The sequence below is a fragment of the Scomber scombrus genome, chromosome 6 (assembly GCF_963691925.1).
Source record: "Scomber scombrus chromosome 6, fScoSco1.1, whole genome shotgun sequence".
Lineage (NCBI taxonomy): Eukaryota > Metazoa > Chordata > Actinopteri > Scombriformes > Scombridae > Scomber > Scomber scombrus.
The window spans coordinates 8888780-8903432 of NC_084975.1; the positions used below are offsets into that span (position 1 = coordinate 8888780).

At 38.4% G+C, this 14653-nt stretch overlaps 1 protein-coding gene across 1 annotated transcript; it reads left to right on the top strand.

The window, feature by feature from the left end:
* The first annotated feature begins 1283 nt into the window (after window positions 1-1283).
* Window positions 1284-13749, top strand: syt12 (synaptotagmin XII). The gene is made up of 7 exons (XM_062421158.1): window positions 1284-1329; window positions 2042-2235; window positions 3044-3448; window positions 10400-10615; window positions 11368-11488; window positions 11948-12081; window positions 12930-13749. Exons 1-7 carry the CDS (start codon window positions 1284-1286, stop codon window positions 13101-13103), a joined length of 1290 nt encoding a protein of 429 aa, XP_062277142.1. The 3' UTR covers window positions 13104-13749.
* Window positions 13750-14653: the final 904 nt, after the last annotated feature.

Genomic DNA, 14653 nt, shown 5'->3' on the forward strand with positions numbered 1-14653 from the left:
CCATCTGTTTTGTTTTGTTTTTTGCAGTTTGTGAAGGAAGAAGAAGGGCACAGGAAAATATTGTTCTCCTTTGTCTCTTGAATAAAAATCAGCCGCTGATGCTATTTTTGAAGAAAAACTGAATTGATTTCTCATTGTTAACCAAATAAACTCAGTGGCTGCCTTTGAGTGAGTTCTCCCAGGAACAGTATATACATGATTGTGGAGCAACACAGCACAATGATTAAAAAATAATGGTTACGTAATCTGTGTTCTCTTAGGGTACATTTCAAAGTAGTTTACTCACATTTCTTGATTATCTGCAGTGCAAATTGGGGACACGTATTCCTGCCAGTGCTGAATCATCAATTTCAATCAAAATAAATGCTTGTGTATCAAATGTAAAAACCTAAAAACAACTGGGGTATGAAACCATTTTGGTATTATTGTATGTATGGTGTTTTCCTCCATTCAATCTTTAATACATTGCTAGATTAAGCTGCTAGGAGAGGTAGGGCAAAAAGCACCATGGGTCTTATATTCCCTCTTTACTGGTGTTCAGACCTCTGCAACATGTTTCCTACAAATTACATTCATATACGACTAAACTGCAACAGCAAATGTGTTTTGTCAGAAACATTATGCTGGCTGAATTAAGTTTTCTCTAAACTTAACGAGAACATTTTGTCGCTGTGATTAATGTATTTGGCAAGTTGCAAAAGTGTTGATGCTGAATGTAGGAGGGATCTGTTCAATCTCGAAGTTGGCCTTTTTTTTTAAACCACTAAAATATATGGTCTTGCAGCACTCTGGCAGGACTCAGGATGCGAGTCATGGTCTCTGTTGCCAGAGTCCTGCATCTTGGACACCTGCTATCCACATCAACCTCTCTCCGACTTTAGAGCAAAACATAAGTACAAAAAGTGGCACTTCAGTCATTCAAAAAAACATGCCTGTGAACATAATCCAGGCAGTGATTACCTTCGCCAAGAGACAAGGTTGGTAATGTGTTAAAAAAGTAATACAATCCTGGAGGTTTTGTTCTGAGTAAAAGAAAGGTGGAAAGGTTATCATAGTTGTAATAACTTTGCAATTCATTGGCACTGGGTCAACACAATTGCCTGTGTTTTCAATAATTCTGTGATTTGTCTTTGTGAAGCTCCCTTTACCCTCTGCCCAAGTCTGGCATCAGCTCTGAGTGTCCGACTTGACTCTCTTATGGTCCCTGATGTAAAACGACACTTGAACAGATTATTCTCTGGATGTCTTTTTTATTTTATTTTTTGCAGGCTGGCTGCAGCACCATGTCCTCGGCTCAAAGTGGGGATATATCAGGCTACCATCTGAGTGGTGAGTGGACGACAATGTCCCAGACGGTTTCAAGCTAATTCTTTTACCAATCTTATCTGCAGTATTCTTGTGTGGATGAATGCTTGATTGTTGTGCTTTTTCATCCACGCTGTTGTAAATATGTGTTTGTATGTTTGAGACCGTGACAAATGATGCTGTTTATAATTTTTCATTCAGTGGTGTGAATGTGTATTATGAGGTCATCTTTGTACAAAAGCTTTACAATGCCTGCAGCCTCATCTGTTGCTGAAGGCCATTGATGTTTACAAGCATTTAGCTTGCTCTATAATTGGCTTATCTCTTGTGTTAAAAAGTAGGAGTAAAGCTGTCAAAGTCCTCCAGCAGTTGCAATTCATCTCGAGAAAGCCAGCTTGGCGCCATCATAGTCCCTCTCTAAGATGCAACATGAGCTTTAATTCAGAGTGGCATTTCAATTAGTCTGTCACATTTTGCCCGAATTTGTCTGAAACTATTATCTGATTTACATAAAACTTTGTGTCATAACTGTTTCCCAAAGTCATCTCACTGCTAAATGAGCTCAGTGATCATGGGCTTATTAAGCTTATTAAGCCTTCTGGTCTTAAAATGAAAATATATTCTCCCATCAGATATAAAATACAGACAGTTATGAGGCTAGACTTTGTTCTACCACTGATGCCATGGAGTCATATAAGGACAGCTTTAAGAACTCAGTTTTGTGCATCTGTTTCAGTGGTGCGTAATCCGCCGGGCTGGGAGGTGGGGATCTACCTAGTGGGCTTCTTCGTGCTGCTGTGTGTGGCCGGGATAAACATCTGGAAGCTGTGGAAATCTGGAACTTTCCCCACGCCATCCCCCTTCCCCAACTTTGACTACCGGTACCTGCAAGAAAAATATGGAAACTCCTTCTCAGAAGTCAGGCAAAAGGTAGATTTGAGTTCCTGCTACGTAGACATGTGAAAGATTAAATGGTGGAGCTGATGTTGGTGGCAAACCCTAACCCTAATCACAATCATCAGAGCAAGTGATGAGCAATCATGTTCCACAGAGGGTCAAAACTCTACAGGTTTTCTCTCCAGTTGTAGGCTGCAGCAGCTCACTTTAAAATATATTTTCTCTCTTGTTGCTCTGGGTTATAGTTTTTATTTTGGTTTGATGTCAAGACTCTTGAGCTACCATAAAGCATACTTACAGTTCATTACTTGAATTACCAACAACAATATGTACAGTAGGTCAAAGTTGAACCAGGAGGTCAGTTTCTAAACTATGAGGGATATTTTCCAACTGACAGTTTGGGTCATAATTTTACAGTTCACCTCCATTCTGTCCTCCCAATAACTGAGATTAATCTGGGGAATTGTTCAAAACCTGTATAATCGTCTGACTGCTTATGTTCTTTTCATCTTTAATCGAAATAGCCCATCTGAATGATGGCCAAAAGTAGTAAAAAATTATGAAAAATGGGGATGATTTGGCTAATGCCCAAATTTAAAATACACATCCACATTTCCTGGATTTGAGAAAATATGACTTTTTGGACATATGCTTGTCACTAATACCATTAAAAATCACATTTAGTTGTTTTTAATTACAGTTTCAGAGTTGAGAGTTGAGATTCAGAGTTGAATTTTAGGGTTTTATGGTTATGCTCCATTCAGGTTCTTTGAGGGTGTTTCTTTTACTGTCCCATTACCTTTAAAAAGTTATTTATCTCTTACTTCACCCATCCCTGAAGAGAGTGGCCGCCAACAACCACCGGCGGGCCTCCACCGCCTCCAGCCGCAAACCCAGCTTGGCCCTGGGTGACACCCCAGACGTCTTTAGGGACCTGGGCCACCTGGAGCTGATGAGCAGGGAGCTTGACCCTACAGGCATGGCCCAGCTCAACCGCTCCATGTCCACCGACTCGCTCAGTTCCATCTCATCCATCGCCAATAACTTCGGCCATGACTTCACCGTCGGCCAGTTGGAGGTGACTCTGGAGTTTGAGCAGTCCAGACTGTCAGCTCAGGGACCGGGAATGCTCCATATCAACCTGCACCAGGGCAAGGACCTGCTGGAAAGGGAGGAGGGAGACTTTCCAGGCTGCTTCATCAGAGTCTCTCTGGGACAAGACGAGCTAAACATCGGAGTCACAAGGGTAAGGAAGCTTTGTGTTTGTGTGTCTATTTCTATGCTTACTTACTTCCCCTTGTTAAAGTATGAATCTACGTTAGAGGCAAGTCGTAGTTTGGATAACACTTGAACCTGGTTAACACACTTGAATTTAACTCAAATGGAAAAAGGTAATTGTGCAAAGATTAGGGAACAAATTATGTAAGGGGAATTTTTTGCAGGTGGACTAATATAGATTATAGATATACTGTTTGGATGTATGTTGGGGCTGCAACACACACTTATTTTCATTACCAATGAATCTGCAATTATTTTCTCTTTAACTGAATAATAATTTAGCCTATAAAAGAGTTTTTCCTTGCTTGCTTATGTGGGAATGTTGAGTCTCTTTAAATTAAATTAGAGAGTATGGTCGAGACCTGCTCTATGTGTAAAGTGCCTTGAGAGGACTTTTGTTTGGATTTGGCACTATATGAATAATGATGGATTGATTGATTGATTGATTGATTGAAAATATCAATATTTGTTACAACAACAAAAAAGACCATTACAATGATATACAACATAGAAAAACAGTGAGAGAAGCAGTAATTCAGAGTAAGTTTTGGGGATTTGCTCGGTAAATATCTTCATGAAAGGAACAATTGCTAATTAATTGATTAATCATACCAACACTATAGTGTTTTGGTAAGTGTTAGTATATGGACATTTAAACATGATAATTAAAGATGAGTCCTTGTTAGTTTCCACTATCGTACAAAAGGGGGATGGGAGACTTTCAACATAACTGCAGCTAGACTACTAATGGAGGAGAGATTTAGAATTGGAGGGAAAAAATAGAAAGTATAGGCTGTTAGATGGGCAATTAGAAGTTAAGCTATGATGATTGAACTAGCAAAGGACTGAAGATAAAAGTTGACCCTGTCATCGTGGGAGAGCAATAAAGCTGTGGCGTCTGAAACGTTCTCACTTAGGGTGCAGCTTTGGCTATCTTGAAATGTGTTTAAGATTTGATCCCTGGCTGAATTTGAGACAAAGACAGTAATATGACGCTTGATCCTGGAGCCCGACAAGCCAATCCTTTCCTGTCCGACAGAAAAGCCCATTTCATTTGCTTGAGTGGCAAACCCCCTGGGAGCTGGAGTCAGGAAGGTTGATTTCCTTTACCTTCATCAGGAGTAGATGTGATTGGCTTTCAGTTCACTCAGTTTGAGTGAGTCAGATATTAACAGCAGTTCATGTTATAATGATGATGGTGTGAGCCATTATGATTGTGTTATATGAAATTAGGATTATGATATGTGACATTATGAATGTTTATGAATTCCTTCTCACATTGAGATGGGGTTCATTTTCAGTTCATCTGGTCTTAAATGCCACAAGTCACATTACAATAACGGCAGCTGGAGATGAGATAATAGGGTTGGGTGATATGATGATAGACTGGTAGAGTAAATCAAATTGTTAACCATAAGAGATCTTACCGTACTGTTAATACACTGGTAGCTATCCTGCTAATTTCTCAGGGTTTAATAGGCCATTAGATACAGTTCTGCAAACTAACGAGCAAGACTTAATAAACAAAGTATTTGAGTTTCTGTATTAGTCAAAAACTAATATTTCGGTGTAAATGTAAATTTAGACATGATCAAATTAAAAATACTGACTTAGCATCTCATAATTTTGACCAGAAGTCCAACTTTTCACCATATAGAAAATTGTTTCCTATGATATGAAATGAGAATATTTCCTAGATATGCTACTATGGATAGCAAGCTCAGTCTGTCTGTTGCTCCAGACTGAAATATTTCAACATTTACCAGATGGATTGTATTAAAATGTTGATGACAAATCTTACTGACTTTTGTGATCCCCTGACTTTGCTATGTTTGTTGTTCCCTGGGTGGAAACTTATCTCGATTGTTACTTCCTATAGAAAATACTTGAGTCCTTCACTAAAACAGTTTCATAAAAGCCTTAATATAATGTGACTCCTCTGACAGGAGAAGAACAAGGCTTCATTCCTCCATCTGCTACACCTGCCACTCGCCTTCTGCTCTTAGCGACATGTTGCCAGAAAATTCACTAATTCCTGCCTGGCTGTGAGTCATCGGCATTGCGCCTCATGTGACTGTGGTTTTGTACAGTTTGTACAGGCTGCCAGGGACGCCACACCTACTCATCAGGGCCCCTTTTATTTGAGCATGTTGTTTCGTTGTGTTACTGTGCTCAGGCTGGGTGTAATAATAATGGAAGCAGCCACTGATGCGGCGGCTTTAGTGGCTCCTTTAATGTAGAGGAGTGCTGAAGACCAAAGGAAATGCTGACATCAGCTCCACTCATCATTATGGCCAAGCAAGCTTTTCTCTCCCTCCCTCTCTCTCTGTCTCTGTGTTCCTTTGCATTCTCTCTCCCTCTTTATAGTTCACATCTCTTTTTCCTGCATTTCTTTAGCCTACTGTCACAGTTTCATGTTTTTGTTTTTCCTGTCACCTGTCCATCACTCTCTCTGTCTCCCATGCCTTTCCCTTACTCATTTTCCCCTTGTCTCTTTTTCTCCTCATTTATTTACTGTCACTGTTTCTTTCTTTTGTTTTGCTTACAATAATGAGCCTGCCATTCTTCCCTCCTTTCTCCCTTTCTCAGTTTATCGTATATTAGCAAGATGGCTCTCATACAAACCAGAGATTTATGAAAAAGCTGGTGGGAAGGTGATAAGTGGAAGACGCGCTTTTGAACTTTCTTGTTGTCAAAATGATAAGACTAAACCCAGATGAATATGTTTTTTCTGGCTTCAAACAACTTCTCATCTGAGTAGATATGTATTATCCAAAACTGGCTGGATAATGGCTGGCTGTGATCTATATGTGTTGTTATGAGCTAATGGCAGTGAGGCCTGTGGATCTGAGGGGGGGAATTGATGTACAGCGCACTGTGAATACACCTGTAGCTCCACATGGGAGCCACAGCCTGGCATTTGCTCGGGCAAATGACAGCAGCCAGTAAAGACAGTATGGTCAACCTGAAATAAAGTCACTGAAATGAAAATGTGCTGTGGCTGCACGTTAGTCACAGTGCAGCAAATCACGTCGTGTGGTTGAGGACAAGCTCTTGACGAACTGTGATATACTGTGTGCTCAAGAAACATTCTTAGTTTAACAAGACTTGGAAAGACTAAAGTCTTCACATAAAGACTTTTATGAGTTTGGTGAATCCACTATACTGACTTTAGCACTATAATAGTCTAAAGCAGGATAGCAGGTGCAGTTGCGATTGCTGTAATAATAAATATGGTCAGCTGGTCAACGTGGTTAGAGAGGATATTGATTTGGCTGTTGGAAAATAGTTCAATCTAATCAGTTTGAACATTTATACACCCTATGAGTGAAAATGAGGATGAATATCTCGATACATCTGATCTGATTGACAAGAGCCGTGACACTGTCTATGCTGCTGGAGATACGAATGCAGTTTTGCTCTGGTGATAGTTTGATCCTCTCTAACAACATGTGGATGCCTGATAACAGCTATACTTATATCAGTGACGCTTGGCAAACAACCTCATGTCTTGTTATCGTATGTGGATAACAAGTGCTTGGAAATTAGATTGATGCCTTGTTTGGAAGTACTGAACTACCAAAAGATGCCACTGTGTGTTGTGATATGCATTGTAACAACCAGCAACATAGTATTAAGTTATGTTCTATGTATAATTATTTTGTGGAGTCTCTCTTTATCTCCAGCAAGCCTTTTTATAAACTTAAGACCTATGTGTACAATGCTAAACTGGGTTGGGATGAGTATGTAGAAGAGTTTCATGCTGACGCTCAAAAGACTTTTAAAGCATAGGTTCAGTCAGGTAGCAATAAATATACTGTATACCTTTATTTGAATATAAGAAATGTGCAGATGCAAATTTCAAATATGTCCTTCAATTTATAGAAAGGAATGAGATCACAGTGAAGTCTGACTTACTTGCGAGAAAGTTGCAAAACAATAGTCTCAATGATTTCTGGAGAGACGTCACAGTTAAAACTAATCAATAACTGTAAAACATCTCCACCATCAAATACTGATGGAGTAAGTGGCCCAAATGAAATTTCTCAGCTGTGGCAGAAACATTAGTATGATCTGATAAATTGTGTTAAAAGCAATTTGCGTATAATGGGAAATATAGATAATAATGAGGATGTGATTGTTATCCCACAAGAAGTCCACAATGCAGTCCACAATGATATTAAGAGATAACAAGGTATGGGGATGGATAATATAACTACAAAACAGCTCAGAGAATAACGAGCCTACAGCTTTAGCCAACATTCAATCAAAAGTACTGGAAAAACTTTTTTTTAAATTAAATAGGCTGGATCAGTACATCCTGACTGCTGACAACCAGTTTGGTTTTAAACATAAACAAGACACTAATGCAGTATGTATATTTTTGCCTTAAAAATAAGATTTAAGATAAATAAAAAAGACAAATTCCACCATTTTTATTAAAGCATTAAAGCTTTTGACTGTATAAATCATGAAAAATTATTAAACAAATGATAGCAGAGAGGGTCTCTTATCTGTATCTCTCTGTATCTGACAGGATCGTATTTTTGTCTCCTTTTTTAACATCTGTCAATGCCGTTAAATGGATGTGGAACGGGATGCAGTTATTTAATGTATGTTCACAAAATTATATAGATTTTGACATTCAATTTTAATGCAAATCTGATATATATTATGATTGTCAAAAGTAGGGAAGACAGAAAATGAGTACTTTCCTGATTTCATCCTGTATGGCATTGCCCTTAAAGTGTGTAATGAGGATAAATATTTAGGCCATTACATAACCAATGATGTATCAGATGATAAGGACTTTTACAGTCAGTGTTGAAAGTTGTATGCACAAGCAAACATGTTGTAAATTAAGTATTCGTTCAGTGACTGATGACCACTCTATGTAAAGCTTTTTGTACTCCTCTGTATATACTGCCCACCTGTGGTGTTGCTACAGAAAAAGCAGCATGCAGAGACTCACAGTGGCTTATAATGACAGTATGAGGCAGCTGCTTAAAGCTGCAGGAAGCTGCAGTGCAAGCCAAAGGTTTGTTAATGTTGGTGTACCCACCTGCTCTGCTGTAATATGAAATCTTATTTTCCTGTGGATGTATGTGTAGGTTATCTGATTCTATAGTATTTCAGTATTTATCCAACCCTGAACTGAGTTATTCAGTTCTTGTCTAGAATGCACAACCATTGGTGTTAGGCTTTTTTTTTTATTTGTTCTTTTTTTTTTTTAGATATTGTATATTTATTTTTCTTCTTTGTATTTTATTGTGCTTTGGACCACCCATGGGCTGTGTCTATAATGAATTCTCGATTGAATTGCAGCTCACACACAGACGTGCCAGTCTCTGAGCTTTTATTGCCACATTTTCACCTCACACATCACCATTTTTATCCCCTAAATGATAAGCCAGACAGTCATATATTGTGGATGAAGATGAGGTCTGCCAGAAAGATACAGTCTGCTTTGAATACTTTATATTTTTATGTACTTATTTATACAACAGTGACGCCTTTTCTGGATGCTGTAGGTGTTGGATGTATGATTATGACTCTATTCAGCTGTTTGGTATGAGGCATAATCCAAGGTCAACCTCACAGGTTGACTTGCAGACCCTGTGCTGTGAATTCACAATCCTTTTATAGTACAGACTGTTGCTGTTTTACTTCTTGTCAACAACAAATCCTGGTGACCTTGCACAGCACATACTTTTATGTTTTTACTAGCTTTCACTGTGCTTGTAAGAACGCTGTTGTTCTTATTTAGGATATATTTAGCAGAAATGTTTACCATAATACATAACACTTTCAGAAATAACACTGGTGAGAAAACATACTATTATTAAATCCAGTCTCCTCTGCACATTACTAGTTGCCTGGTAACTTCCAACCCCTTTGTAAATCCTGATTTCACCACATGCTTCAGCATCTTATGACTGGAGATCAGCATCAACCACAAAGCATATCGCTGGTCATTCTGGCAACAAAGTCTCTCACTTTGATCAGTAATGGGTACTGATCCAAGTGAGAGACTTAGTTGCTGTGCTCTGCTAGGCAGGCCAGACTGCTTTCAGAATGCATTTTTCATTTTAAAAGCTGTTTTTACAGTAGCTGCCAAGAAAAGAAATTGTAATAATAATCAGTAATTTGAATCCTCTTGGGATAGTCACTGGTTGACAAAAATACATAAAAAAATATATTTTCATGCCCAGCAGGTGATTTTGTTGATGCTTTCTCCAGAGTGATACCAGTAAAAACATCTTTTAGCAACACACTGAAGGAATGTACAGGGTTTGGAGATTTCAAATAATGGGAAACAGCTCAAGTAACACAAGAATGCAAACATTTATCAGGTATCTCTGAAAAGCTAAAATGTAACTCCCTAGATGCAACCTGCAGAGTGACAGTGCCACACCTGTAGGTTAAAAGTGTCTGATGAACCATTAGACTTTCTACCCTCTTTCTGTCTACAGGTTAAAAAGCTGAGAATCATATATTCATCATAAATAGTTTAAAGCGAAGCTGCAATGCTGCTTTGTTTGATGTCTGTATGTGATGTTGTGGCCGTGGCTTTAGGAAAATAAGTGAATGTATGTGGATATAGACTAAGAAAACAATGAAATGGATCCATTTTTTTTGTTTTGTTTTTTACATTTGAGTGAGTTATCATCTTATAAGTCGAAAAGTGTTTGATCCTTTTGTTCTTCTTAGCCTGACTCTGATGTCAAATAGGTCAGGTACAGGACGAAGAGAAGAACAGATGTTATAAACAAAACACATTTTCATTTATTTTATTGCTGGTACAAAGAAGGTCTGATGAAGGTGTTTTAGTACACCTTATGCAAAATTCCTAAGCAACTTACCAAAACTCGAAAACAGTTTAATAAACAGCATTTCTACTATCTGCCTCTTCCTGCAGGTCCAGAGAAATGCATACACCGTGCTTTTTGATGAGCGCTTCTCCATCCCTTTGGACTTGGCCAGTCTGGATGAGTGCAGCCTGCGATTTGCCGCTTTTGGTATCGATGCTGACGAGAGGAACATCAGTGCGGGGGTAGCAGATCTGAAGATGTCAGACCTTGACCTGACCATCAGACCATTCAATGCCTGGCTTTACCTTCAGGATGTCAATAAGGTGAATTTCAATAGGGAGTATGTAATATGCCACAGTTGGAAATGGTCCAATGCAATGTGAAAATAATTCTAAGCTATAAACAACTCATTTCCAGTTTCTACTAAACTACTAAGGTAAACAAAACTTTAGTGTATAAATGCAACATAGTGAACATTACAATGTGTTAAGAAAGCATTGTGGTCTCTGAGACCCTCTAGTGGACATTCAGCAAAACACCACCACTCGCATACTGTACGATAATAAGGATCAGAGTTGAGTGGCTAACTTGCAAACAGAAAATCCTGAAATATTGATTATAAATACTCATATTTGTAATGTAATCCATAATGATAAAAAAAAAGATATTTAATACATGCATTATACTGTGTTCTCAAAAGTGTAATATGTTTAAATTGTATATGATGACATTACAATGCAGCTCCAGTTTAATGACTGTTATAATTCAGTACACAATGTATGATATATTGAACTGCAGGTAACCATAGCATTGATGCTGATGCTTTATGATACTCTCAATTGTCAAATTAACTACAGACAAATCAGAGTGTATTACAGTACAAAGAAGCAAACATGATAGTGGTATTATCATCATCATGTCCTCCTCTTCATCAAATAAAAAAAATGACACACCTGGAGTTTGAATATTTGCAGTATTTTTGATTTTGTAAAATGCTCTCTGCCAGAGCATCACCCACTCTGGCACATGTCATGTTATATTTCATGTCATGACATACTCTGGTTTTACTCCGCAGTCTGTGGATGCAGTCGGGGAGATCCTCTTGTCTCTCAGCTACTTGCCTACAGCAGAGCGCCTTACAGTGGTTGTGGCCAAATGTAAGAACCTGGTGTGGACCAACAGCAAGAACACTGCAGGTCAGGGACACTTGTTTGTTTGCCTTGGCATGTTTTTATGTTTTATTTTTGAATGTGTGTTAAAGTGAGCTGAGTTTGTGAGTGTCTGTATGTTTATCTCTGTATAAGCTATGTACTATCTGAATAGTAACTGATTCAGTAATAGCAGATGCTTAATGCCATCTCCCAGAGGATTAATTTATCTTCATCCAGAAAGGCAAATGGGACTTTAATGACTTGTTCATTACATTGAATATCCACACTAGCACTGTACAAACAAAGGTCACCTACTGACACACCATCAATGTCATTGTGTACATGACTGTGCTTCTAATTGATTACTCCTTACTGAGGAATTTATTGCATGCTGTACAAACTGAGTGTGTCCACATGTTTACCAGAGTTAGTTTTGTTTTAGAGCCCTGAAAGTGGATGTACACTAATGCTGTCCTAATCTACTTTTTCCATTCTCACCATCAGACCCCTTTGTCAAAGTGTATCTCCTGCAAGACGGCAAGAAGATCAGCAAGAAGAAGACGTCCACCAAAAGGGACGACATAAACCCAATATTCAATGAAGCCATGATCTTCTCTGTGCCGTCCCTCGTCCTGCAGGTAACACTTCAGAGTGGGACTGTGGCCCAAACCCTTCCTGAATGGGGAAATGTATTCATGCACTAGGGGAATTCAGATTAAGAAGGAAAAAAAAAGATAAGACAAAGTGCAAGTATAAAAATAAAATAATAAACAAGAATTACCAACAGTACTAAAATTGATAAAGCAACACAAAAGAATACAATTGTATCAAAACAACTCATGAATAATGGTGTAGTTAAAGCAGACTGTATGGATTTCATGGTGACTACTTAGATTGTGTGCAGTGAACATTGCATACAGTTATGTATTTAATGTAATTATACCAATAACCATGAATATAATAAAAATGATCATTAACAGAGCTTTAAATTTCTATGCCTCTCTCCGTCATATCTCTCAGGTCCTTGCTTATTGTGATTAATGTGAATGTGTTTTTTATGTGGCTATATACGAACTAATATACTTCCATTTTGGACAGGTCTCTCTTGTAAAACAAATAATCCATTTCTTACAAATTAGTTTGGATACAGAAGTAGAAAAATGCTGATATAAAGAAAATAAAGATAAGGTTCCTACATTATATAAAGTGCCTTTAAATGCATGCCTGTAAAAAATGTTAAAAGCCCAAAGATTATGTAATTGCTGTTATAGGCTGTTATAGGCATTAACAAAATGAGCCAACTAAATAGTAATAAAAATCAAATGCTAGTAAAAGATGAGGTAAAAATGCCAAAAACAATAAAATATATCAAAGATTGTAATTGCACACATTCATTTAAGTGAAGTTTTGGATGAACCATGCTGTAAAGAAGATGCATAGTCATGCTTACATAGCAGGTTATGTAACCATGTTATGCTGTTTGCAGGAGCTCTCCCTGAGGGTGACGGTGGCAGAGGCCACAGATGACGGTAGGGGCGAGAACCTGGGTCACGTGATCATCGGCCCAGAGGCCAGCGGGATGGGGATCACCCACTGGAACCAGATGCTCGCCACTCTGAGGAAGCCTGTGTCCATGTGGCACCCTCTGCGCAGGATCTAGTCCTATCGACTCTCGCACATACCCGACCTGTTTCAAGTTAAACACTTGCTTCTTCACGTTCCTTTCTCCTCCCCACTTGCCATGCTCAAATCTATGGCACTGTTTTAGTAAAACAGAGTTTACATTGTGGTCCACAGGAGGATACTGCATGTGGTCTGTGTCACCTTCGTGGCACAACAGCCAGCATGCAACACATTGAAGTAAAAACCATATCATCATATAAAGGTGAGGAATTTGATAAGCCAGTGTTTGACCCTGAACTGGGTTTATTATTGATCCCAGATCTATTATTTGGCTTCATTCTGTCTCTGCATTATGGGTGAGGGTGGTGTTTATGAATAAGCAGTCCCATTTCTGAAATTACCCAATTCACCTACTAAAAGTAACTGATGAGATTTTAAAGGATATGGCTGGTAATTTTCATTTTTTTCTTATTGTCAACTAATCTCATGTGCAGAGCCAAACCAACAATGAACTGGTTGTACTTATAAGTATATTCTGTGTATCCAGAGCCTGATATATTGTATTCCTCTGTGCAGTAGACCTCCATTGATTTCCAAAGTCATTTAAAAAACACATCAGTGATCTATACCATTGTTTTGGGCATGACATGTTCCTTCTCCCTGAAGACAACGGCAACTATAGTTGGTTTAGAAATGGCTAAAAAGAGTAATAACGGCTGCCACATTTTCAGTCCGAGGAAGCTCTCTAACAATGCCCTGTAATTGGAACTGCATTCCTCAGCATGTGCAGTGGTGCCTGCTGTACAATAAACTACTAAAAATGTAGAAAATCACCAGCCTTATCCTTTAAATGGTGTGGTTCCTACATTTCTATCTCGTCCACTTGGCTTTAGAATCGTGCTGAAAAATGATTCTCTGCTCCAACAACAGCAAAGGAAACATGAATGTGTGGACATTTTTCCTTTCTCAAAAGTAATGAAATCAGAAGTATCAGTTTGGACTTCGCAGTGCATTTGAATTGAGCCCTGCCCTTGCGGGTGTGACCCCCCCTTTCTGCATGGTGCCTACTCTGGTTGTAGCCTATTATAGCGTCTAGAGAATGACCGACTGGACGGAGGGGTGAAATCACTTCTCTTTCAGGAAAACACTCATTTGTCGTTGATTGCGCCTCCGTGATTGATTTTGTAGCGGTTTTAGAGGAGTTGAGTTAGCTCTATTGGTTTTGCTTGTGTAATTTAACAGTGTGACTGACAAATAATAAAGGTTTTGGTATGTTCAGTATTTATTGTGCTTTTGAAAAAAAAATCCAGGTACTCTTATCCAGGTGAAATAATTGTAATTTGTAGCACTTGTTACAGGGTGGCCAAAACAGATGTAATCAGCATATTAATATCATGTTAAACTCTTTTATTTTTACCATAATTAATGCAATGCAGGTTGCATACGCTTAACTAACAGTATAAATAGTGTACAACAACATTCTTCTTGTTGCCATTATTTTCTCTTCTAAATTCTGGGTGCAAAGTCATGTTTTTCAGCATATTACACTTTAATAAAACATCCCAGTTCATTTATACCTAATTCTAT